Source organism: Neltuma alba, unplaced genomic scaffold, assembly GCF_004799145.2.
Source record: "Neltuma alba isolate B1F8T4 unplaced genomic scaffold, ASM479914v2 tig00011487_pilon, whole genome shotgun sequence".
Classification (NCBI taxonomy): domain Eukaryota; kingdom Viridiplantae; phylum Streptophyta; class Magnoliopsida; order Fabales; family Fabaceae; genus Neltuma; species Neltuma alba.
Window position 1 is genome coordinate 350163 of NW_021636156.1, and position 23565 is coordinate 373727.

Genomic DNA, 23565 nt, shown 5'->3' on the forward strand with positions numbered 1-23565 from the left:
CCAATCCCACGGCCCGCCCATCCACCCAATTCCCGCGGAAATCAAACGCCAAATGGTTATTATTTTTTGTATTTATTTTGACTCTGTGTCCTATAAAAAGCCGACTCACCCAAACCCTTAATAGCCCATTCGCGTAGAGCTCTCCCTCTCTTTCCCCTCCTCCCCTGTGCAAGTGTGATACCCTTGCCGCGTCTCATCTCTCGCTCTCACCACAGATTTTCGTCGTTGGCGTTTATACTGTCCGCCGCGTCGTCGAACTAGTGTCTCGCTGCACAGACACCGTATTCGAACGGTAATTTTGCTCCCATTTAACGAGGGTCTCGTGGATTCCGAGATTTTGATGGATTCTGTTTTGCTGATTGCCTCAATGTACACGAGGCTTCGAGCTTCCATCCCACTTCGTCTCTTCTCTTTTCTTTTCTTTTTCGTTTCCGCTTCTGTTGTAATGGGTCGATTTCTGTGCGGATATTTGACGCTGTGTGAGACGAATGTTTTTAATTCTTGGACTAGCTACAATTTTCTTGGCACATTTAACATTTAACAATTATACATGCTATTCGTACGAAATAAACACATCGAGAAAAATCCCTGATATTATGGGTGATCAATTATTGTTAGCCTTTTACTTTCCCGCATGCTTGGTTATATAATAGAAGGGAAGGAAACCTAGCTGTTTGGGAGCATGATCCGTTGAAGTTGCGCTTCCTGGTTTCTGGTTTTCTTTCTTATTCTCGTTTTCATGTAAAAGATTAATGAAGTTATGTTCTTAGCTCTGGTTTCCCTAGCTCGTAAAGGTTTCAATTGCAAGGAGAAACAAATGAATCGTTGGTTGTGTTATACCTTCATAGTGATAGGATTAGAAAATTTAGATGTAGCATTTCAAGATTTGTATAACATTTGCATTAGATATGTGTTACCGGCCACTCCCCTCAACTTGCGTCAGGTTTAGAAAATAACAATAGATATGTACTAGAAAATAACATTTGCATTAGATATGTATATTCTCTGTATTTCTCACGGAACCCAATAGATAGTAATGAAAGATGAATTCTGCTCCAAATCTTGCAGTGAATTTTGTGGCTTTGTCTCAATGTCAAGGGGGAAATAATTTATGGTAGTAATTTAAGGTTAGATTTTTTTTTTGGCCAAAAAATTGAAGGTTAGATTCATTCCACTGAAAGATGCATGTCAATTCTGAAACTGTTCCTAGGTGCTTTTCTTTAAACCTAATCAGACCATTCTCTAGTTGAGCCTGAGCCCGAGTTGGGTTTTTGTCAGACGCATTCAAAATTTAAATATAAATTTAAATCTAAATTAGTTATATCATAAAAAACTAAAATAAATGGAAAATGATGCCGACTGCCACCTTAGAAAAGTAGTTCATTTGACAAAAAATGTGTGTGTATAAACAACGTAACTAAAAGAAAACACTTAATATGCATATAACCACTTAATATAAATACATATAATTCTCACCTCTCATTCAAGCTAAGTGGTTGTAAAGACATGACCTCACACTACCACACACACTTACATAGATACATATGACATGGAACTATTGGGCATGGAGCTACTTGTTTACAACGTTAGGTACAATCACACTGTATGGTGAGCCTTGCATTACACTTGTCCGCTGGTCCACTAGTGCTATGAAAACGTTAATATATGCATCAATCTACCAATTTTGTTTTGGTTCCTAATTTTAATTCGAGGAAAAAAAAGAAGTAATCAACACGAATTAGTCTGAAATATTTTTCCTTGTTGATAGGCATCCTGTCTGTGGTCTATTGCTTGAAGTAGAAACAAATATCATATAGAAATGGCTGAGCAAGGATTGGAAGGGAGCCAACCAGTAGATCTAAGGAAGCACCCTTCTGGAATTGTGCCTACCCTTCAGTGAGTAACCGCTTTTTTGAAATATTTCTTAGTTTATACTTTGCTGTGTTGTCTGATTGCATGAGATAAACATACGTTTTGATAAATTGTGTAGTTCTAATAAGTTCAATCATAATACGTGTGATTATTATGTTCATTGAGCCCTCTTGTCTTTGAACCTCAAATTCTTAATCTATTTATGCCCACATTTGATTTCATTAGCTGGTTCTAATAAAATGTTGGGCTATCTGTTGCTCTCTTATTCATCGGAAAGTCCCAGAACTACTGATAATAAATAGCAACACAAAGCTTATAGAATTAGGCTGCACTCCCATAAAAGTGTGACCAATATAACCACACACAAAAGAAAACAAAACTAGACTAAAAAAAAAAAAACTGGCAAGTTGGTAGGCATAAAGTAATTACAGAGATTGAAAGTCTTAATATCTGTAACACCAGTAACAGGAGTGCTGGCCCAAAAAAAAGAAAAAAACCTCAATAACAGAACATATCTTAATTAAGTGACCTTGATTTCATTCATATGTGGTACATCGTATGATGCCTAACAATATTGTCTTTTTCTTCTTGAACGTTAAAAAAAGAAATGTTGGTGAATTCAGCACGTTAAATATCTTGTGCGTATGCTGATGAAATTATTGAGTTTTCTGTTTGGTTCTTGCTTAACGTGATGTTGTTACTATGCCTTATCAAGTTGTCCATAGCTCAATTAAGCAATTTCAAGCATCAAATGGCATTTATACTCCTTGCTGGACTATTGTTTTACTTGGATATCTCTGTATATAGATGGATTTAATACACATGGTCAATTTTTTGGCTAAAAATTATAAACTTGTTATGTGAGTTGTTTCTACTTGTGGCGGAACATTATAACAGTGTATCCATTCTCCACTTCTAGGAATATTGTTTCAACAGTTAATTTGGACTGTAAGTTGGACCTTAAACAAATTGCCCTTCACGCACGAAATGCAGAGTATAATCCAAAGGTAAGGTACCTCATGTTGGCAAAATTTGAGCTGGGCAAATTTTTTTCCAAAATAATTTATGGATTATTTCTCTTAAATTGCAGTACTTCATCTGACCCAAAGATTCTTTGTTTATCTAAGTTATATAAAAATGACTATCAATATGAATTTGTTCTCTGAAACAGTATACATGCGGTTCTAGGTCATTATTCATAGTGTAACTAATCATGTTTTCTTGATGTGATCCTTTGCAGCGTTTTGCAGCTGTGATTATGAGGATCAGGGAACCTAAAACGACTGCTCTCATCTTTGCATCTGGCAAGATGGTATTGTCCTTTCTAGCGATTGGTATAATTTGCTTTGTTCCAAGATTGTGTTGTTGTTTTTAACATGTGATTTACATGCGATTTACCCATTTTAACTGTTACAAGACTATATTGTGCTGGCCTTGATTTCATTTATTACAAGACTGTATTGTGCTGGCCTTGATTTCATTTATTATAAATGAGTTTGTGAATTAGATCAGGGGATGGGCCTCTATTGGGCATTAGTTATTTTGATGCTTGCAGAGTTAACATAGGTCTTGGTTTTTCTGATTGTAGCTGTTGAGTGTGCATATTTCTTACGCCATCTAAATCTAAATGGCATGATTAGGTTTGCACGGGTGCTAAAAGTGAGCAACAGTCTAAATTGGCAGCAAGGAAGGTATATGTTGTTCTTCTTTATCATCATTTAACACGTATATGTTATTGGTGGTTTTCAAGTAGAGCCCCATTAGCTTGGGGATCATTGCCCTTCAAGTTAATGGCAGTTTGGTTCTGCCTTTTCAGCTTATTCTTGCTATATTTGGATTAGAAGAAGCTCCTTTAATGTATCTAGGAGGGTTGATTGTTCGAATGTGATGATCAGTGACCATGTCTATTTCTTATAATCATTTTTTAGCAATTATTTGATAATGGTACTAGTGGGTCGAATTTAAGTATCATAACCCACTCGAGAGTAACTTTTTCCAATATAATTTTTTTCTTTCAGAGTTTTAATTTTGGAATTTGTTTAAAATATTGGAGTTCCTTTCACTCAACTCAATCATTGCTGGTTTGATCATATCTTTTTGATCGTGAAACACATTATTTTCTCAATTTCCCCTTCAAGTGGCAGTACTTTCTAAATTGTCTCTTCCCCCCTCTGACAGTATGCTCGCATTATCCAAAAGCTTGGTTTTGCCGCCAAATTCAAGGTGCAATTTAAACTATTATCTCTATTCTTCTTCATTGAACTATTTTCCTGTAGTTATTGAAAAAGGAAAAGGAGCTATTCTCTTGTGAAATTGTCATTCTGTGCTACAAATGATTTTTTTTTTTTTATCATGATTTAGGATTTTAAAATTCAAAACATTGTTGGCTCTTGTGACGTCAAGTTCCCCATACGGCTTGAGGGTCTTGCATATTCTCATGGTGCTTTCTCAAGTGTAAGTCCTGAAATGAACTTGTGTGCCTACTCAAAAGCGTCATCTTCAGTCCTGTCTTTATATTGACGGTGCTGATTTTCTGCTGTCACTAAAACTTCACTAATCTTCCTTTTCAACTGGTGGTTAGTATGAACCAGAGCTGTTTCCTGGTCTCATTTATAGAATGAAGCAGCCCAAGATAGTGCTTCTCATATTTGTCTCGGGCAAAATAGTGCTAACAGGAGCTAAGGTAATACCTTTGAAGCATTCTCATATTGTTCTATATTTTGTCTAAAATTGATATTGTCTTATTTCTATCTCTGTAGGTGAGGGATGAAATTTACACTGCCTTTGAGAACATCTATCCTGTACTCACTGAGTACAGGAAGAACCAGCAATGGTATGGACATGACTTCATCCACTAGCAAAGTCATGGAATTATAAATAATTGACATTGTTTTTGTATGTCGTACTGTTTGCTGTACTGATTTTCTTGTCCTTTTTGGATGCGATGCATAGAATGTCTGTTGTATATCATTGACTGATGTTAAGTTTCTGTGACATATATTGAAAGGACCACCGTGGGTGAGTCTTGTGAGGTGATTGCTTTCCCCTTTAATATATAGCTTGTCCTTCCCCTTGCTTTAGTTTGAATTCAGAAGATGAAGCTCATCCCATGGAAAGGCAAGGAGGCTACAGCCCTTAGCAGATTTCTATTGTTTTGACTTAAAACTGTGAACCTTTTCTTTTGATCATTCGATCGAATTCCTTATATCATGCTTTGTTTCATCGCAAACATCCCAAGAGAATGAAAACGACACAATGGCTCCTGTACTAAAGGTTTACTATTTGGCGACAAAGGATCATTAGAACAACGAATCTTCAACAATCCACGGAAACCCACAGCCCTACTAGATGCTTTGTGAACGTTCAAACCTGCACCGCATACACTGAATGCAGAAACCCTTGCTGAACACCAGCTTAGAATATTTATAAGAAATGCATAATTATTGTCGTCTCATGCATAAAATTCTATAACCTTTATCTTCCCTCTTTTTGTTTAGTTTTAGCATGGATTGCATATAGTTGTATATAGCTCTATTGTGGAAAAATACTGATATTTGTTATCACCGGTTAAGTCTAGCAATGATTTCAACAATGTTTTTTTCATTTTAGCCTTGTGCACTCAGCCGCTTTTTCCTCTTCATGTTGCCCGCTTTTGACGACTGACCTGTGTTCTTAGCCCTCTGTCATACGCCTTAATACAGCGGCTAATTTGTGACTAGCATTGCCTTTGCTAATGCTCCTGCTAATTTGTTTTACATTTGTTTGTTGATGCATTTCAGAATAAGCCAGCGGGTTGGATGAGTTTTCTATTCTTAACTCTGCAATTTCTTATATTGTGGTATGCTTGGGACAAGGCATATGCTTGTCATTAACGAGGTATCTCTTACTCTTATAATTACTGCTGCTATCATCACTTTCTCTTCCTTTTGACTTTTAATCGTGTTATTTTGATCCCTGTAGTGTCCCCAGTATGCACTATCGATAATCAATTTAAAGAATAAGAGCCTCATTTTGCATCTTCGGAATATCATTGATTGAATCTTGTTCCTTCCCATCTGAATATTAAAGGAGTCTACTTTTCTTAGTTGTTTCGGAGTGGAATGTGAAGAATCTTCTTTGCTACGACTTGTCATTTCTAACGGCTAGGTGTTTGGAAGGTGGCGGATCTTGCTAAACGGCTGTGATGGATTAGCCCCTCTTATCATCAATGGGGTCTCTTGGGGCCAGCATGAAGAAATTAACAATACTTCCTTACCTGTTGAGATGTTCTGCCAGACTGGTCGCAGAATTTGATGAAAAAATGATGTCACTTTTTTATGGACTTCTTGAAAATTGTTTTGAGCCAATTAATGTCTTAGGGGAAGTGGAAGATTCATTTCTCCCAAAACAAAAAGGGGAGAAAACCCAGGGAAGTGAAAGATGCTTAGTGGTTTGTAAAATTGTAGTCAGTTTGACGCTTGTAGAAGATCTATAGCAAACAAGACGTCTCAGTGGTTTCATTAATTAGATGCATTTGTTGCCTATTGTTACTGCTTTGTCTTTTAATTGTTGAAAAAAAAAATTCCCCTGAAAAAAACGTGTCGTCGTCTAAATACACATTCACGCGCGTATGAAATGTCTAGCTGTTTGGTTAAAACGGGCATGTGAAAATATTGAGAGTTTAACAGCCTAAGTCGGTGATTAAATGATCCGTTTAAATGCACAGTCGCGCGCGTCAAAATAAGTCAGATTGCTTTCCCGTTGTTGAGCTTATTCGTCTTTTAAATATTCGTTCTATTCATTTTTTAATGCGAGATATTTTTCAGAGGAGAGTAAATGATGCACTTAGGATCATTTTTACAGCGTTCTTTTAATAAATCAGTCTCATCATCTATCCAATCTTTGAAAATTATAAAAGTTTCTGATATTCAACAACTATTTATACAACTTTGAAACTAATTGTCATAAAGCATGGGTATCTTCATTTTTAAGCATACAAACGTCAGATTGCTTCTGGTTATGAACCATTATGAGACATAGTCCTGCGGTCACTACTCCAATAATTAATATTAAAAAATATACATATATAATTAATTTAGAATGTTAAAAAATTTAAATTAGTTATTTGTCTTAGACTTACATTTATATTAAGAATATCTTTAATACAAACATCATAATATGTACAATTAATAAGAATACTTTAAAAAAATAATTATAAATTTGAAAGATAAAATGAATTGAAATTTTATATTTTTGAGCAAATAAACTTCTTGTCAAACTAAATACCAATAGGAGAAAGGAGCAATACATACATGGATCAACTGATATGTAAGTCAAACGGCACAGATATTTACATAATTACTTTGCTAGCAATGAGCTACATTCTGACATCAAGCTTTGCAAGTTTAATTAGTCAGTGGTGATATTATATTGTACTATATTTTTATTGTAGAGGAGGACTACTTTCCATACACAAGCAAACGACCCTATGATGCCTGAAATATAAGGAGGGTCATCTAATCAAAGTACAAATAGGCAGTCTTGATTCAATTAGGTATTCTTCACTGACACTTGATTTTTCACTTTCTCAGTATGGAACAACAATGGATTCTATAAGTTCTTGAAGTGGAGCAAGCTCCTTCTTGTCAACCAGCCCAAATTCCTGCACAGACAGAGAATTTTTTATATCAAATTTCAACAAAATTGGACCATTAAAGAAACCTTGTAATCACTAAACATCCAAATGATGATAAATTCTTGCCGATCGATTAGCATTGCGTGCAATAAATAAAAGTTTCTGATAGCCCTAAAAAATCAAGGACGTGCTGAGACTGGAGTTAACCTCAAATCCTCAATTCCAAAGACAAAAAGATCACTTAAGCTTGTGTCAAAATACAAAAGAAAAAGAAAGAGAGAAAGATACTTGAGCACATCACATAATTATTCAGCCATAAAAATGAGACTTACACATGTAAAGAGTATAAAATGCTTGAAGCATGTTTTAAGGTGGGCCTCTTCTTTAAGGCTCACAATATTCTGAAAGTGTGAATAATATATGTGAGCGTACACACGGAACAATCGCTTGAATATTGTCTTCACAACATCATTGAAGTTGCGAGGAAATGGTGCGCCTGCAAAATTTGACTTGTTTCAACACATGGATGAAGATTACAAGAGTATATTATCTTATGAAAATAAATAGATATAACACTTTACCAAGCTTCTGTGGGAATATGGATTCATCATCAAGCTGTGACTCAATCCAGTTCATTAGATATTCTACATATCTTGGGGCCGAAACCTCAATAGGTTTCTTAATTTGTACACCATCTGCCCATCTATACTCATACCTGAAAGTTATCATACGAGAGGACAAGTGAGTTACATGCATTTACTATAATTTAGTGCAGGTGACCAATGTAACAATGGCTGAAGCAATAATCAGTATTCCACAATGACTTCAATGAGAAAGGTATATGTAAATGTAGTATTTTGAACTACTTCCAGTATGACCACTCCACAGTCAAAAGGTCACAGTTTGTTGAATCTTCTTGAACACCAGAACCATGAAATATATCAACCATCAACTTTGACCCCACTCTGAATATAATACTCAAGCTCTGATCTTTCTTTGTGCGAAACTAACCATATCTGTATGAGGGCTCAGCTTGCCCAACTAACTTAAAAAATTCAACGTTTATATCAATATATTAAATGGTGTCATGTGCAGATTCTAAGGAAATCATTAACAAGAATCTGCAACCTAAAACGTTGTGTACGGCCAAATATATGTATCTGCATGACATTGCAGGAAAATAGTGCCAGTAAAGGGATGTGAACACAACATAATCAAGGGAAATAAAGGCTTTAGCATCACATTGCAGAATCCATCATTTTATCCCCCAAAGAGGGTATTAACAATATGGACAAGAAATGCAAAATAACCAAGATATAACCAACTATTGATAAATTTCATACATCCATGTCCTCAATTATCATGAAATCTTAATTAAAAGCTGACAATAATAATTAAGCAAAGAAGCTTAGAGTCAAACTCTTCATGAGATGCCTATTTTCTTTTTAACAACTTACGGTAAAATTATATCAACTTGAAAACACAATCAGCTTAATTCAATTTCATTTTTACAGCTAACTCGCGGCCCCGGGGGGAATTGAGGGGAATGACTATTCAATCAACTGCATTTTTATAAGCAGACACTTTCTTAATTCAATTAAGCATGCCATACTTGGGTCCAGCAGACATTGTCGGGCAATTCTCAGGGGTACAAAACTCTGTAAGGGTGCCATAAAGGAGATTCACCTGGTTGAAGAAATCTACAGCTGCAATATGGACCATTAAAAAAAAAAAAAAAACTCAAATTATTGCATTTTGAAATTGAACAGGAACATGCTAGAGATAATTTTGGGGAAAACTGCAGAACGAGAGGCAATAAGAAATCACAATAACCAACAATTTAATGGCCTACTGTCAACAGAGCAAAAAAGAGAATGAGAATTACTATTGACAGCAAGCCACTCATTTAAATCCTCCCCAGGAGGTAGCTTCACTGCTTCGCTCAGATTTCCACTGCCTAATGTGGCATCAATGTGCTTTCTAAGCTGTGCTCCCTGAAACAAAACAAACAGAATAGTTAACATTATGATTACATTTGAACTCCCACCACCATAGCATAAAGCTTGAAGTTGATTGTATACTTTAGAAGTTGGGACACAACAACATCGGAAACCACAATACTGGATTTTCAAAATAAACCCAGTTATACAGTATTTCTGCAGGGCCATCATAGTAAATTCAAATATCTTGCTTATGCAATGGATATCCTCTTTCCGCATCTGAACAGACTCAAAATAGTCCCCATTCATATATTCATGATTTTATACTTCCTCTCTTTCTTATATTTCAAAATACATAAATTCTCCTTTCAATAAAAAAAAAAATATTTTCCAACAAAAAAGGAAGAAACTTCTGTTGTTGAGACTGAAGGAGTAATTTTTTCATCAGATGTTAGCCTGTTAGGTATGGTTGCCCAAGTAATTAAGGAAAGGCATTTAACTATATCCAATTAAATGCCCAATCAAAGAGATCCACAAAGTATGCTTCAATAGAAGAGACCAACCTTACTCCCCGAAGGTGCACTCTTTTTTGGGCGAAATGTTCTTTGGTTTCTGTTGCAGAAAGAATTGTCAAGGAGAACATTCCACAGAAGAATGGAAGATAAGCGATTCAAACTAAGCTCTATTAACATTCATTAAAGACTTTACACCAGTGACAGATGTACCAGGGTCTTGTTCAGACTTCAGAGCTATTGGATCCATTCCTCTTATACAAACATCATGTACTCATGCCACACATAAATACTACTATTGGGCGCAACTTATAAAGAGGAAAAATACCACTAGCTTCAAACTTCACATTTCATAATTTCCACTTGCCTTAAAATTACATGTTCAACACCTTTACCGCAACAGGGACAAAAATGCATTGATAAGGTAAACACGAGCATACTTCTCACCAGATTTTAATTTTTAAGTTTCGAAGAAACTGAGAAAAGCAAATTAGCAAACACATGACGTAGAAACTATTAGATGTTTAAAATTAATTGAATCCACAATAACTCAAAAACATCCTGATGATATGAAGTTGTTCATATTGAGCAGAAACCAAAATAGATCATATCGCAAAGCAAATCTTTCTTGAGAGGATTCATTAAATGCAGAATCAAAAGGCTAAGTTGGCGTAGATCACACGCGAGTGAAAAATCATGGTTGTTCAAAGAATAAATCTGAAAGATTTTTATCTCACCTGCCTATCCCCAAAAGGCTCATGGCTCAGGCGAGGAGGACACAGAGAGAGAGAGAGAGAGATAGCTCGTTGGCTTTGTCGTCCCTTCTACTGCTGCGTGTTGGACTGCAAAGCTCGTAAAGCGAAGTTGCCAACTTTTTTAACTTCTAATTATTTAGTATTTACACGATAACTCATGAAGACACCTCTATTTGTTGCTAGAGCCCCTGGACTGGATCTATATTATTTCAAAAGTAAACCCCGGGATTGCTGACGTGGTGGGATGAAGGACGTACAATTTCAACGGACGGAGACAGGCCGCGATTAACCCACAAATAAAAAAAAAGGCCGCCAGCCTGCCCAATAAGATTTTTTCCTCACAAGCAATATTAATTATTAATGTCAACCGGATAGGATCTAACAGAAGGAACTAGTTCCTCACAGCCTGATAAACCAAAATTCAAATTCCTGTTAGAAGAGATACCCACATTTAATACCCAACAGTGCCTCGAATAGGATCGCCTTCAATAAGAGGATACTTATGTTTTAGCAAAAAAAAAATTAATGTCCTTAATATAAAAACTTGTTTAGTTTTTATTTTAATCTTAAATATAAGATTTTTATTCACTTTATTTCTCATATTTATCTATTCTTACTTAAAGTAGTCTTTGTAATGATAGTAGTTCTAGCCAATACATTTTATTAGTAAAGATATTTTAGAAAAAACAACACTTATTTATTATAAATAGCTAACTTAACTAGTTTTGTCAACCTACCCAGATTAGTTAACTAACTTTTATACTGAGAACCCATAAACTTAACAACAAAACATTCGTAAATGATTGAATTTTATATGAGACTTTTCTTATGATTCACTATTTAATGCTACCTCTGGTTCTTAATATAAGATCCTATTTGACTTTTAGTTTGACCCTAATTATAAGACCCCAATCCATTTTGTCTCTCATATTTATGTATTTTTTTCAAGATAGTTCTTCTAATAATGATAGTTCTAGCCAATACACTTAATTAGCAGGGATATTTTAGGAATGACAACACTTATTTATTACAAATAACTAACTTAACTTACTTTCTCGATTTCTTTAAATTAATCAATTAGGTCTTATAATTAGGACCGAAGGTAATATTAATCAACTCAAGTTCCTTTTAAAGTATGACTAGCAGATTGTGTCCGTTATTGACTCATGAAAATATTCTTCGCATGTAAAAGAATTCTTTCTAAAGATAATACTCTTTTCGGTCCTAATTGTTTAGTCTTACATTTAAAATTGAAGGAATCCACCTGTCACCTCCTTTAGTTCTTTGAGATGATAAGATTTATTCAAAATGTGCTTATGACACAAGTTCATCCACTAAATCAATACTCCCTCCGTTCTTTATTATAAGAGACATTTGATACTTATGGCATGTTCCTATATATAAAAGACACTTAAAAGTTGTTTCTACTTTTTTATGTTGATTTTCTATTTTACCCATATTTATTTGTTTCAATTCACTCTCTCTCTCCCTCCCACTTCTCTTTCTTTTAATAATTTAATTGTTCTCTCTCCTTATTAATGAGGGCATTTTTGGGAAACAAATTATACTTTTTACACATTGATTGTTCTTAACTAATTTTAACTGCTTTTTTTATCAACGTAATTCGGTTATTCGTCTCTTATAATAAGGAACGGAGGGAGTATATAATTAAGAGGCTGGAGGAACATGATAGTCAGGGATTGGAAGGATCCAGACGAGACCTTTGATGAGAGGGATTGTTTGCTCAAATTTGTTGGTAATCTGATGATATTATTTTCCGCTTAATGAAAGCGGCTTCTTCTGATGTTAATGACTTTACTGAGAATTTTTTGGCATGACGGCTAAAATAATTTATAAACATATTTTATTTAAATTAAGATAAAATTCTTCTCATATATATTTATATTCAGTAAATTATGAGCTTATAAAACATTTCAAATAGGTCTGGGTTCTCTTTCTATTTTCCAAAGATAATTGGATTTGCTTATTATGGACTCAACTAATTATTTAGTGGAGATGCCTGAAAACGCCTCAAAAGGGACTCCCATGTTGATTGTGTAAAGGTTTCACGAAGAAGATTGGATATGCAAATATTATTGTATCTTTTCTTTCCCCCGAAAAAAAAAAAAAGATTTTCACAGGTCTCCTGAAATATTTTTTTAGAAACACTTTTTCACAAATTAAAATAAATTATTTTATATATTTACTTTTTATATTATAAAAATATTTTTAAAATCATAATTTTATTCTTATCTAAACACCTTTTGATGTTTCTTTTTCTGAAGTAGATGTGCAAAATATCTGGCTAGAGTATCCGGTTGGAAAAAAATTAACCCGGTTCGCCGTTGAACCGACCTTCGGTGCGGTGAGCGTCTCCTGTGGGAAAGGGACAAATAAAAATAGAAGTGCGAGAGGAAGGAAGCCAAGCAAGAAAAAAGATCTTTCAACCTCATCTCGCGGCTCCTTCTTGTTCGGCTACCTTCATCTACTCCAATCAATCATGGCCGCACTGCTTTCGTCTCTCTCACACTCCGAGGTAACGACCTCTCTCTTCTCTCTTTCTCTCAACTCATTTCTTTAGTTCTTGGTTTTTTTTTTTGGCTGGCTTCCTCGTTGAATCACTTTTCTTATGTGCCCAAACTTGCAAGCAGTAAGCGTAACAACGTACCACAAGAAGAACAAGGAGATCGAAATGAACTCTCCGCCGATGTGGACGGCGGTTCAGCCACCGTTCACGGTGGCGCAATGGCAGGAGCTTGAACACCAAGCTCTCATCTTTAAGTACCTCAAGGCTGGACTGGCCGTTCCCCTCGACCTCCTTATTCCCATTCGCAGGAGTCTCGATTTGATGCCGCCGCAGCTCGTTCATCACCCGTCTTGTAAGCCTTTAAACACCTAATTTTAAGTGCGGTGTTGTATATGAACTATGAAGCCACTGGCTTATATGTATTAGACATCATAGGCTCGATTTTTGAAGTATCTCGTTTGATTCCTCTTTTTTGTTTTTTTTCGCCTGATTCAGTGGGTTATTGCTCGTATTACGGGAAGAAGATCGACCCAGAGCCGGGGAGGTGTCGAAGGACGGATGGGAAGAAGTGGAGATGCTCGAGAGATGCGCATCCGGACTCCAAGTACTGTGAACGGCACATGATACGCCGTCGTTACCGTTCAAGAAAGCCTGTGGAATCGCAACAAGCTGCTTCGCAGTCTTCGTCCAATTCGGCATCGGACGTTGTTGCTGCTGGGAGCAGAAGTGGCTCTGGAAGCTTCCAGAGCTTGCCCTTGCACGGAAATGGTGCTCGTGAGGGTTTGAACCTTGGAAATAACGCATCACAGCATCAGCTACAATCTCTTCCCGGTGAGATTAGCAAGAAAGATTACAGGTATTTCCTTTTTTCTTTGCATCTTTTAATGGTTCAATCTGTTATGTCTAAAGTAACTTTTGATTGCGGTTAGTTGTTTTGCATACAAAGCTACCTTCTTTGATATACCTGTTACATGATTAACGGAGTAGCTGAAATACCTAGTTACCTAACATGTACAGGACCTGGAGTTTTTAAGTTTTGAGTTGCATGTTTTACAGCTTGGTTTGTCTAGTTGATGAGATGCATTTGAATGAGCTAGAATGATAACAGTTTTAATCAAGCCCTTTTTCTGATCTTGCTGTTAGGTTTATAACGTAAAATACTAGTTTCACCCTTGCCTTTTTCGAAGTCCTCTCGTCATGTTTTGGGGATAGTGTATCTGGGTTAAGTCTTGAGCTTCACTGTTTATGATGCTCACACTGAGTCCAAAAGTGATCATTGGGGACTGACCTTTCCCAGAACAGATTTGTGGTAAACTGTATTGTCCCATCTGCCAACAACTGATTGTAGTTTTCCTAATATAAATTTGATATCATGATTTGGCATTCTAGGTTTTTTTTTTCTTTTTAATTCAAAAGATGTGGTAGTTGTGATTTTGTTATTTGATCAACACACTGAAGAAAATGCCCGAGGATTCTACCTTTTCAAAGGGTGAAAAGGAATGCAGTATCAGGGGATGGCTGATAAATCAAAGTCTTAATGGAAGATCGTGTATTAATAAATTAAATTGCAGGAGGACTGCTGTTAATTTTTGATCCTATGGAAGCAAAACTCTGTACGTGAGTGGATTGTTTTAGGTTTGTCTCATTACATATTACTGGCGGTGAGATTCTGTTCTAAGTGATTTCAAAGCGTAATGGCTCTTATAGAAAAACTCAGTCCACACCTTTGATGCATCCTTTCTATTAAATTTGGGATATATTATTGGATATTATAGTGGATATGACTTTTCTTTTTATTTATCTGATATGGTTTTAATTTTTCTGGTCATCAATGAGCTGGCACAAAATCTTCCACAAGTACCTTACATAATTAAAATAGAATATACTTGAAAAATATAATATATTGAAATTGAAAGTCAGTATAAAAAAGAAGTATTTAGAGTTTTTAAGCGTGTCATAATTCCTCATCTGTGTCAGCAGAAGCCTGGGTCTCTACTGTGTCGATGTTTGAGAAATGCATTTAATGTAGGAGGCAAAAGCTTTTTGGTTTTAAATTTAGAAAATATTGATTTTTTTTTTGTTGGGGGGGGGGGTTTGATAAAGACGAATTTGGCAATTTGTGCTAAAACATGTTTCTTATTTTTTGGCAACTTAAGTATTTGATGTATGGCAGATACGAATTTTATGTTTCTAACCATAGAAGGATTACAATGCCATATGCAGAGCATAGCTCGTACAAAGTTTGTCTCTGGAAAGAGTCGATTAGGTCACATTAATAATAATTAATAGAATAGAGGCTGGCTTGAATTTTGGAGTCCATGGCTGGAACAATCCTAGAGCCTTTCGCCTTTGGCTTCATTCGGATGACTTGTTAGTGGGTTGGGATGCAATAGTGATGTGGTTTTGAGTTTAGGAGTTCCTTAGAAGATATAAGTAGCTTTTATTTTCTTCTTATCTTGCATAGCCTGGGGGAAAAAATAGAGCATACTGATGTTAACTGAGGACTCCACAGGTTTGGACTGAATTCTGAAGTAGACGAGCACAACTTCTTACAGAAAGGACTGGGAAGCACGAGTTATCTGGGTTTTGACTCTGCCTCGGACACCATGTGGCCTCATATCTCACGAGTTCCCTCAGATCTTGTCTCTGAGTCGAGAAATAGTTCTACTATTGTTAGCAGCTGCTTCCAGTTGGGGACCGGGCGGGATCCTGAGCCACTGAACATAAATGCTGCAAGATCAAAGCAAGATTTCTATGGTGATCAGCTTAGCTTGGCTGGGTGTTTGAAACAGGAATATCAGTCCCCACAGACGTTTTCAACCGACTGGCTCTGGAAGAACTCGAGCTCCCCATCTGTTGAGTATAGGCCCAATAAAGATTCTAGCTGTAACCCTGATGGCATGAATCCCTTTCAGTGACTGAGTGGAGGGAAATGTAAGGAGAGAAAGAGATGGTGAGTCGCACGCTTATCTTTTTCTTCACACTTTTCCTCCTGTGACTGGAAGGGATTTGGGTCGATGTTGATGTTGATGTTGATTATGGTGGATCTTTTATAGTTACTTGCAAGGAGTATGCTTGTCCTGTGCATATTGACTTTCCCGGAAGCAGACCTTTAAAATCACCTCACTACCTCCATCCCTTCCTTCCCTAACCAAAGGAAATCTATATAAATAAATAGAATTCTTCAGGAGGTGATATGTTATCATGGTTCTTTATGCAGATGCTTAGGGGAATTAAGGTTTAATTTCCGAGCACCAAATTTGTGGTACTCATTGTTGCACATGTATTTCAAGGAATTCTACTACTATTTTTATTTTTGGTTATATTTAAACTTAGAATATGATTGGGCTTTTGCTTTTACCATGATCTGCTATTGGCATCTCCTTTGACATAATGCTTAAATACAATGTTATTCTCGTTCTATCAACGTGGATTGTTCCCTGGCCGAACACTTGTGTTAACCAAATTCTCAAGTCTTGTAGTGTCGTACATATGTTGATATTCTTTTGACAGCAAACCTTTTGGACAGTCAATCACTGTACTGAAGATTGAATTGAGCGTCCCATTTTTCAGATGGGGAAGCTGCTTGTCCATTTTATTTGGTTAAATTCTTGTCCTATTTTTGTATAACCTCTTTGGAGAGCTACCGTTGCACAAGATTTCCATAGATTTTTTTTTTTTGGGGGCTTCGGTGAAAAGAAGATTTCCATAAAGAAGCTAAGAATGAAAAATGCTCAAATTTATCAAACACTGACAAAGATAGGAATATAGTTATGGACTTCTTCCTTTTCTTTTATGTTCTTTTTAGTAAATTGAATTTCGTTTAATCCTTATAAGTTATAAATGAGAAATCAATGTGGTTGTTGGTACATTAATGTGTTGGTTTAAAGTTTTATTTCAAGGCACAAGGGAAGCACTGCTGCATCATAAATACAATGGAATCTGGTCAAGCCTGCACGCTAAGCTTGACAGCTAGGGGTTTACTTAAATGGCTTCCTAAGGGCTCCTGGTGCCTATTGTAACTTTAGCTTTATGAATTATGAAGGACCTAACATTTAAAAAAAAAAAAGAAAGGAATTTCTGAAACCCAAAAAAAATTTAAAACCATGTAGAATCTCAGGTCTTACGGTATGGAGGGCGTTGTTCTTTCGTGTCGTGCCAAGCCATTAAAAAAATTATGAAAATTCGATATAGGATTTCCCCTTGTATAATTATCATTTGTGTTTTCTTCGATCACTTTACGTTCTTATATCCAAAGTGAGATCACCGACGCTCAAACTAAACCATCTACAAAATAAGTCAAGACGAGAGCATCAGCCAAAGGTTTTACCCGGAAAAAAATTTCTTCATTCTAAAATGGCATCTGCTCGGGTTTGAGTGTATAATTTGGTAGTTCCAATGATGTCAATTCCCACATGAAAATTTTAGGATGAAATAGGAAATCGGTGCGATGTTTCATTTGCAAAATTCACATTTACAAGTTTTTAAAGTAAGGTTTTTTCCAATTCAAGTAAAGAAATTACTTTTGCAGCAAAGTTTCTTATGAAATATACCCACTGCTGTTAAGGGGATTGTTAAGGAGAATCATCTTTTGACAAATATAATATACGCTCGAATTTCTCCCACAACAAGAGGGTGGAGACTTTTTTTTTTTGCCTGACCAAGAGGGTGGAGACATAGAGATGTGGTAAGTTACCCCAACAACTGAATCAACAAGAACCTTATGGTCCTGTCAGTACAAATCGATGGCTGTCCCAAGATATAATTCTCGAGTGGAGAAAGCTACCTCATTGTTTTGTATAGCTTAGCTATTCATCTTTTCCTGCAAATAAAAAGATGAAAATGCTTCAGTTTTGTTTACTACTGCAACTGCTGAACTTTTGCACGAAGAAAAGGAAAACAACCAAACATCAAATTAAGTGATAGGATGATACACCAAAAATAAAGGAGAAAATAATAAACCAGATAAGCAAGTTTCACTTTAGGAGTAACTGCAGAGGAATATAGAATACTTCTCATGACAACTAACGCTCGCCCTCAATTTGGAGGGTGGATGCCGATCATTCCAAGCTTACTATTCAAATCTTCAAACTTCATCCTAGGCAAAAGTTAGGTCAAGATGTCTGCAACCAACTTTCATGTGTGCGCGTGGAGCAAATCACTAATTACACATAAGGTTCTCTATAATGAAGTTCCAGTCGCGTTTCACATGTTTAGTCCCATTATTATAAAACGAACGTTCACCATTTTCATGATAGCATAACTTTCATAGGTTCTTTTATATGTATTCTAAGTTCTCCGAGAAGGTGTTTCAGCCGTAAGCCTTTACAAATAGCATGAAGACTGGGTTGTATATTCGGCCTTAACACTTTTTTGTAATAAAACAAACTATTTCTTGCCTATCCATGAAAGATCATCCTCTACATAGGTATAGTGCCCAATTATAGATCTCGTCTCTTGCAGAAGCCAACCCAATCATTTGCCTATACCTCAACAAGTCTCTCATTTCCTAAAGATTAAAGAATATAGCTAGCTTAGATATCGTCTTGAGATATCTTAGAATCTTGTACACAGACTCCACATGCTCTTCAGTAAGCCTATTCATTTATAGGCTAACAATACTACTAGGAAAGTAAATGTCAGTTCTAATACGGAACAATTAATGAGTTTCCCAACTGGCATTTAATATCTCTTAGTATCAACAAGAGGACTACCCCACTTGAAACACAGCCTGTATGTAGTTCCTATTGTGTTCATCGCCATGGTCAGCATCTACAGGACGAAATTTGATAATATTGCACTTGGCTGCAACAGGTGAAGGTATATTGACAATCAAATCCTTTGAGAATCCTTAGTATGGTCTCATGGTGGTTTATGTTTCATGTGTCAATTTGTGCTGTACTTTTTAGTGAAAATCTTGCTTACAACCTATTGCCAGTGAAAAAATTAGTCAAACAATTGGGGTCCTTTGCCAGTTTACTAATTTAAAACAGATTGCAGCTTAGCTAACGAACCAACAAAGTATTATTGAAGTTTCCGACAAATGAAGCAACCCATGAACAACGTAACACCCTGACCAATCTTTGGAAACATCAGCAGTTTTACACGTCAGCTCATAAAACATTAAAGGAAAAATTTCCAGGCAAGAGGAGGTAGAGTAGTACTAGTGGTCTATGGACTTTGGGGTGCAAGGCTATTAATGGGTTACCTGTAGACTGAGCACAACGAGAACGCAACAACGTCAATTTTAGATGTTGCTAGAGTCTATTTGTCCAAAATTCTGACTAGTTCTCACAAAGCTAATACTTTCTTTACATCTAAGAAACTCGTTTCCTTGAGTAAGTTCTTTTACTTGCATCCACACTCATCACAATCTCTCTTTTCACACTGACCACTTCTATGATCTTGCTTGTCCCCCATTAAGTACTACATACTTCTTTCGTTGTAACAATGTGCACGTCAGGACTTTCAGAATTTTTTCAATTTTAGTCATTTAGAATGAGCATCTTTTGCTACTACAGGCTGAAGATCAGGGACATCATAAGCACTGCAAGCACCGGGTGTGAGTTTATTTCTACTTTCTTCCTTTTTAACTTCAAAAAATACCTCCTCGAGAGTAGGTAACGGATCCAGACTCAGGATGTAATGTCTAATTTTCTCAAAGATTGGGTTGAGGCCAATCAAGAATTTATACACTCTCTTTCTTCTTTGAGTGTGTTGAAATGCTGGGCATCAGTTTCACAGTACCATTGATGAATCTCGTAAAGATCCAGTAGTTGCCAATGTCTTACAAGTACATTATAATATTGGGTTACATCTAGGTTGCCTTGCCTGAAATCATGGAGAAAGCACTCTGTGTCAAATAGGATTGCTTTATTGTTACTGAAGAAGAAGGATGTCCTTTCTCCTGTCCACACATCATGGGCAATTTTGTACAGCAACAAATTCTTCCCAATCTCTCTAGTCAGTGCATCGGTAAACCAAGATTGCACCAAGCTGTTTTCAGCCTCCCAGGTAGCATATTTCGGATTATCAACACTAGACAGAGCAGCAGATCTGGTAAGCCCATTTGCCTGCCTCTGTCATGAGCAGACAACATCAGGCTTGATAACCACTGGAAGTAGTTGTGGCCAGTTATGCAGTATGGTGAGATAAGAACCAGAGCTGGTTTTTGGATGCTGAAGGGGGCTCTTTGCAGAAGGTGTGCTGCATAGTGGCAGATGAGGTTCCGGTCACAGTACTCTGACTATCAAGACCTTCAACAATTAAGCCACAACCAAATGAATCATGGCTGGATCAGACTTTTCTCTGATATCATGAAGGAAACGAGAAAAAAAAATAGAGATGGAAGAAACACCAGAGAAGAGCACTAGCACTGCATCTGGCTCTTATTCCTATATGACGTAATTTGAGAAGACAATCGAAATACATCAGGAATGAAACGAATACATACAGGAAAATAATCGAAAAAAACAAGCGTCCCACTAAATGAGCAACTTAAAACAAACATAAAGGATAGTGCAAACTGAAATTGTTTCTATAACAAACCAGATAAATGCATAAGGCTGGATTTTTCCTAAAATTTTTTTCCTCAATATGCCTAAAATACATAATCTAATCATGTTGGGGGGAATCGACTCCCATATCACTAGATGATGTTAGTGTTTTCTGAAAACTGTACTTTTTTGGGGATGAAGGGATATGCGTGTAAGATGAACTGGATCTTCTCTACATCATCAACCCATAAATTCAACATTTACATGAAAGGAAGATTTTCATTTAAAGGATTATTTTGAAGGATCAGCATTGATGAAATTTTACTTACTCTAGCTTGCAAATGGATGAATGAATATCGTACCAAAGGGAAATTACTGGACTTAGGAAACAAAATTATTTATGTCCGACCAAAATGGTATAAGCTCAACAAAAGAAACTAATAAAGAAAAGGAGAGGGAAACAATACAAGAGGAATCATACAAGTAAATGTCAATTAATCAATACAAAACAGAGAGAAATGATTGTCAATAATACCTCTGTGAGAGTTGAACAACCGAGTATTCAATGCTCGACAACTTTCACAAGCAGACGTAGCAAGCGATGGCAGGCTATTTTTCATCTCAAAAAAATCAGCGCCCTTGACTGACAAATGCTGTTGCCCAAAGTTAGAGAATCTCTCGCTTGCTTCTCTTTGCAGCTCGGAAAGAGGAGGTGCAATTCCCGTCCAGTCATTGCCAGCAAAATGTTTTTTAGAAAGAAGACTACTTGACCCTACCAACTTCAACGCCGCGCCTCTTGTTGCCATAGTAGCTGGATTCCAAATAAACATGTCCAAGGGTTAAAGAACAGAAATATTAAATTGGGAGAACGACAACTAAGGATTATAAATTTGCGGTGTAAAGACACTTCGGAATTGCATAGTACACCATCATTATTTCTCAGGTGTATTATTAGATGTAAGGAATTATACAAGATGCTTTTGATTCGCAGTTCAGTAATCTAGTGTCTAATATGCATTTTGTCAACAAAGATATTAGAAGACATAGGATTGAATTGTATTGGATGATATCTTAAACTTTACAAAAGCCAAGATACCAGGAAAGGTAAGATAACAATAAACCATACAACTTCTGTATATGTTTTGCAAATACGTTTGATGACTGTAGAAGCTTCAAAATTTTGAACAATTCTATGAGTGAAGTAGTTTGAGAATATAAAGGGTTACCACGATAAGGAACTTGAAAGAGAAAGTTGACTGGAAAGCCAACACCCAGGCCAGCCAGAGTGAATCCAACACTAAATCCAATGCCACAACCAGCTCCAACATAGCCGATGGCTTCAGGGCCAAAACCAGGACCCCAACCAATGCCACAACCTATGCCCACGCCCATCCCCCAAAATGCCCCATAAGTTGGATGCACTGGGTTCCATCTTCTATACCTTTCGACCAACCCTTTCATAGTCCTACGGAATTTAGGACCTATAAATAGAGATAATTGAGAAACCGTATCATAAATAAACATCAAAATTTATCTCTATATTCTAGGTCTTTAACTAAGGGCCTAATATAGCAATTAACACATAGATCAACCAAGGAAAGAGAGCTTGCAGATTCTGATTCTGAGTCCGCGACTACAGAATTCCCCTCATTTATAACAATGTGTTCTGCATCCAAAGCACATAATAAAAACTAGAAGTAGATTCCCATGGCGGAGAAATACAAGGCAAATAGGATCATCGTTAATTATTCTTTTACACTTATTTTAAAAAATTATTTTTTAAATTTAAAGATATATTTCTGTTATAATAATTATTTTTAAAAAGGATATCCTCTTTTCTTCTAATAAAACGATAGTTTTTCGACCAAAAAACAAAAATTAATAAACGATAGTGTTATGGACACTAGCTTCCCCCTCTTAGTAGCATTTTTAACAACTTTAATCAGCCCAGCTTCGTTCTCCTTCTTCAAGTGGAAAAATGAAGCTACTCAAAATGCCCCTGAAGAATATGAAATGACAAAAACCATTGAGGCCAAAAACCAAAAAAAACAAAACAAAAACCATGAAGAATCATGGTAATCTATCTTGCTGTATGAGAGCTGGAAGATCGGTAGAACAAAAGCAAAGATGTCTCGAGGTTTCACACAATGAACAGTTAGAGCAACCTGATCGTGTAAAGAAGGAAGGTGATGAGAATGAAGCTAAAGCCATAATCATAACTATCGCGTTCCCATTTACCATAAAATTCTGCTTTGAAATGGAATCACTGCGCCGAGTTTTCATTCGCACGGAGCAGAGAAAGCTTCGAATTGAACTTATTGGCCTCTTGCTTTTTGTGCTTCGTACAGAGACGATCATAGCCAACAACGCATTTGAAATGTATATTTCCCCGCACATCGCCATCTACAGCGACCCGGCCGACCGCTGCAATTGGATGTGGTTCCAACGAAGAAACTGCGCTTGATTTAAATACACACAATTTTTTAAGGCTTTTTTTTTTTTTGGGACAAAGAAAAGTGTGTACACACGCGCGCGCACAACCAGGATGCGGTTGTAATTTGTAGAGAGAATCTGAGCTTCGCAATTCATTTTTTATTACTTCATTTCAAAAAGTGAGTATAAAGGAATATTAACTTATCTTTAAAAAAAAATTAATAAGCATTTACTAATTAATCAAAATTTAAAAAAATGGAGCAAATACAAGTATACTACAACAATTAAGCTTATCCTACCGTATGGGATTTGATACATGAATCATACCGTCTCTATTCTCTCTCAACAACTAAAATTTTTGAATAAATTGTTAACTAAAATGTCACATTTAGTAAGTTTATTAAATACTTTTTATT

At 36.2% G+C, this 23565-nt stretch overlaps 4 protein-coding genes across 8 annotated transcripts; 2 read left to right on the top strand and 2 right to left on the bottom strand.

Annotated features, from left to right (window-relative positions):
- Positions 1-8: 8 nt before the first annotated feature.
- Positions 9-6401, top strand: LOC114714173 (TATA-box-binding protein-like). 3 transcript variants are annotated; one of them, XM_028898883.1, is made up of 11 exons: positions 9-55; positions 1769-1896; positions 2792-2879; positions 3113-3184; positions 3513-3563; positions 4051-4095; positions 4234-4326; positions 4454-4555; positions 4632-4705; positions 5652-5748; positions 6030-6401. In XM_028898883.1, coding segments are annotated over exons 2-10 (603 nt in total). In that variant the 5' UTR covers positions 9-55; positions 1769-1819; the 3' UTR covers positions 5653-5748; positions 6030-6401. The 3 variants fall into 3 exon arrangements, with proteins under 3 accessions (XP_028754716.1, XP_028754715.1, XP_028754714.1); XM_028898882.1 differs by lacking the exon at positions 9-55 and adding an exon at positions 147-292 and having other exon boundaries at positions 5833-6401; XM_028898881.1 differs by lacking the exon at positions 9-55 and adding an exon at positions 147-292.
- Positions 6402-7155: 754 nt separating this feature from the next.
- LOC114714142 (MOB kinase activator-like 1A) lies at positions 7156-10793 on the bottom strand. Of its 2 annotated transcripts, none has more exons than XM_028898844.1 (7): positions 10676-10793; positions 9990-10038; positions 9372-9480; positions 9099-9192; positions 8068-8201; positions 7819-7982; positions 7156-7513 (listed from the first exon to the last, which is right to left on the bottom strand). In XM_028898844.1, exons 1-7 carry the CDS (start codon positions 10696-10698, stop codon positions 7439-7441), a joined length of 648 nt encoding a protein of 215 aa, XP_028754677.1. In that variant the 5' UTR covers positions 10699-10793; the 3' UTR covers positions 7156-7438. The 2 variants fall into 2 exon arrangements, with proteins under 2 accessions (XP_028754677.1, XP_028754676.1); XM_028898843.1 differs by having other exon boundaries at positions 9990-10041; positions 10676-10774.
- A 2334-nt stretch (positions 10794-13127) lies between these two features.
- On the top strand, positions 13128-16644 carry LOC114714141 (growth-regulating factor 3). Of its 2 annotated transcripts, XM_028898842.1 has the most exons (4): positions 13128-13229; positions 13345-13572; positions 13716-14076; positions 15733-16644. In XM_028898842.1, the coding sequence occupies exons 2-4, from the start codon at positions 13386-13388 to the stop codon at positions 16136-16138; spliced, it is 954 nt and encodes a 317-aa protein (XP_028754675.1). In that variant the 5' UTR covers positions 13128-13229; positions 13345-13385; the 3' UTR covers positions 16139-16644. The 2 variants fall into 2 exon arrangements, with proteins under 2 accessions (XP_028754675.1, XP_028754674.1); XM_028898841.1 differs by lacking the exon at positions 13128-13229 and having other exon boundaries at positions 13260-13572.
- A 3256-nt stretch (positions 16645-19900) lies between these two features.
- Positions 19901-22990, bottom strand: LOC114714153 (uncharacterized). Its single transcript, XM_028898858.1, has 6 exons — positions 22955-22990; positions 22297-22382; positions 21943-22197; positions 21252-21527; positions 20380-20476; positions 19901-20297 (listed from the first exon to the last, which is right to left on the bottom strand). The coding sequence occupies exons 2-6, from the start codon at positions 22298-22300 to the stop codon at positions 19901-19903; spliced, it is 1029 nt and encodes a 342-aa protein (XP_028754691.1). The 5' UTR covers positions 22301-22382; positions 22955-22990.
- Between the last annotated feature and the right edge of the window lie 575 nt (positions 22991-23565).

Bases quoted from the DNA above. Each gene is read 5' to 3' on its own strand.
- LOC114714141 (XM_028898841.1), top strand. From the start codon at position 13,323: ATGTGCCCAAACTTGCAAGCAGTAAGCGTAACAACGTACCACAAGAAG. The intron at 13,573-13,715 runs GTAAGCCTTTAA...CGCCTGATTCAG, and splicing joins GCTCGTTCATCACCCGTCTT to TGGGTTATTGCTCGTATTAC. The intron at 14,077-15,732 runs GTATTTCCTTTT...AGGACTCCACAG, and splicing joins ATTAGCAAGAAAGATTACAG to GTTTGGACTGAATTCTGAAG.
- LOC114714173 (XM_028898883.1), top strand. From the start codon at position 1,820: ATGGCTGAGCAAGGATTGGAAGGGAGCCAACCAGTAGATCTAAGGAAG. The intron at 1,897-2,791 runs GTGAGTAACCGC...CTCCACTTCTAG, and splicing joins GGAATTGTGCCTACCCTTCA to GAATATTGTTTCAACAGTTA. The intron at 4,096-4,233 runs GTGCAATTTAAA...ATCATGATTTAG, and splicing joins GTTTTGCCGCCAAATTCAAG to GATTTTAAAATTCAAAACAT.
- LOC114714142 (XM_028898843.1), bottom strand. From the start codon at position 10,698: ATGAGCCTTTTGGGGATAGGCAG. The intron at 8,202-9,098 runs GTATGGCATGCT...GATAACTTTCAG, and splicing joins ACAATGTCTGCTGGACCCAA to GTATGAGTATAGATGGGCAG. The intron at 7,514-7,818 runs GTAAGTCTCATT...CTGTCTGTGCAG, and splicing joins ATTTTATACTCTTTACATGT to GAATTTGGGCTGGTTGACAA.
- LOC114714153 (XM_028898858.1), bottom strand. The intron at 21,528-21,942 runs GTAACCCTTTAT...TTTGGAATCCAG, and splicing joins CTTTCAAGTTCCTTATCGTG to CTACTATGGCAACAAGAGGC. The intron at 20,477-21,251 runs GTATTATTGACA...TAATTGTTGAAG, and splicing joins GTTGTTCAACTCTCACAGAG to GTCTTGATAGTCAGAGTACT.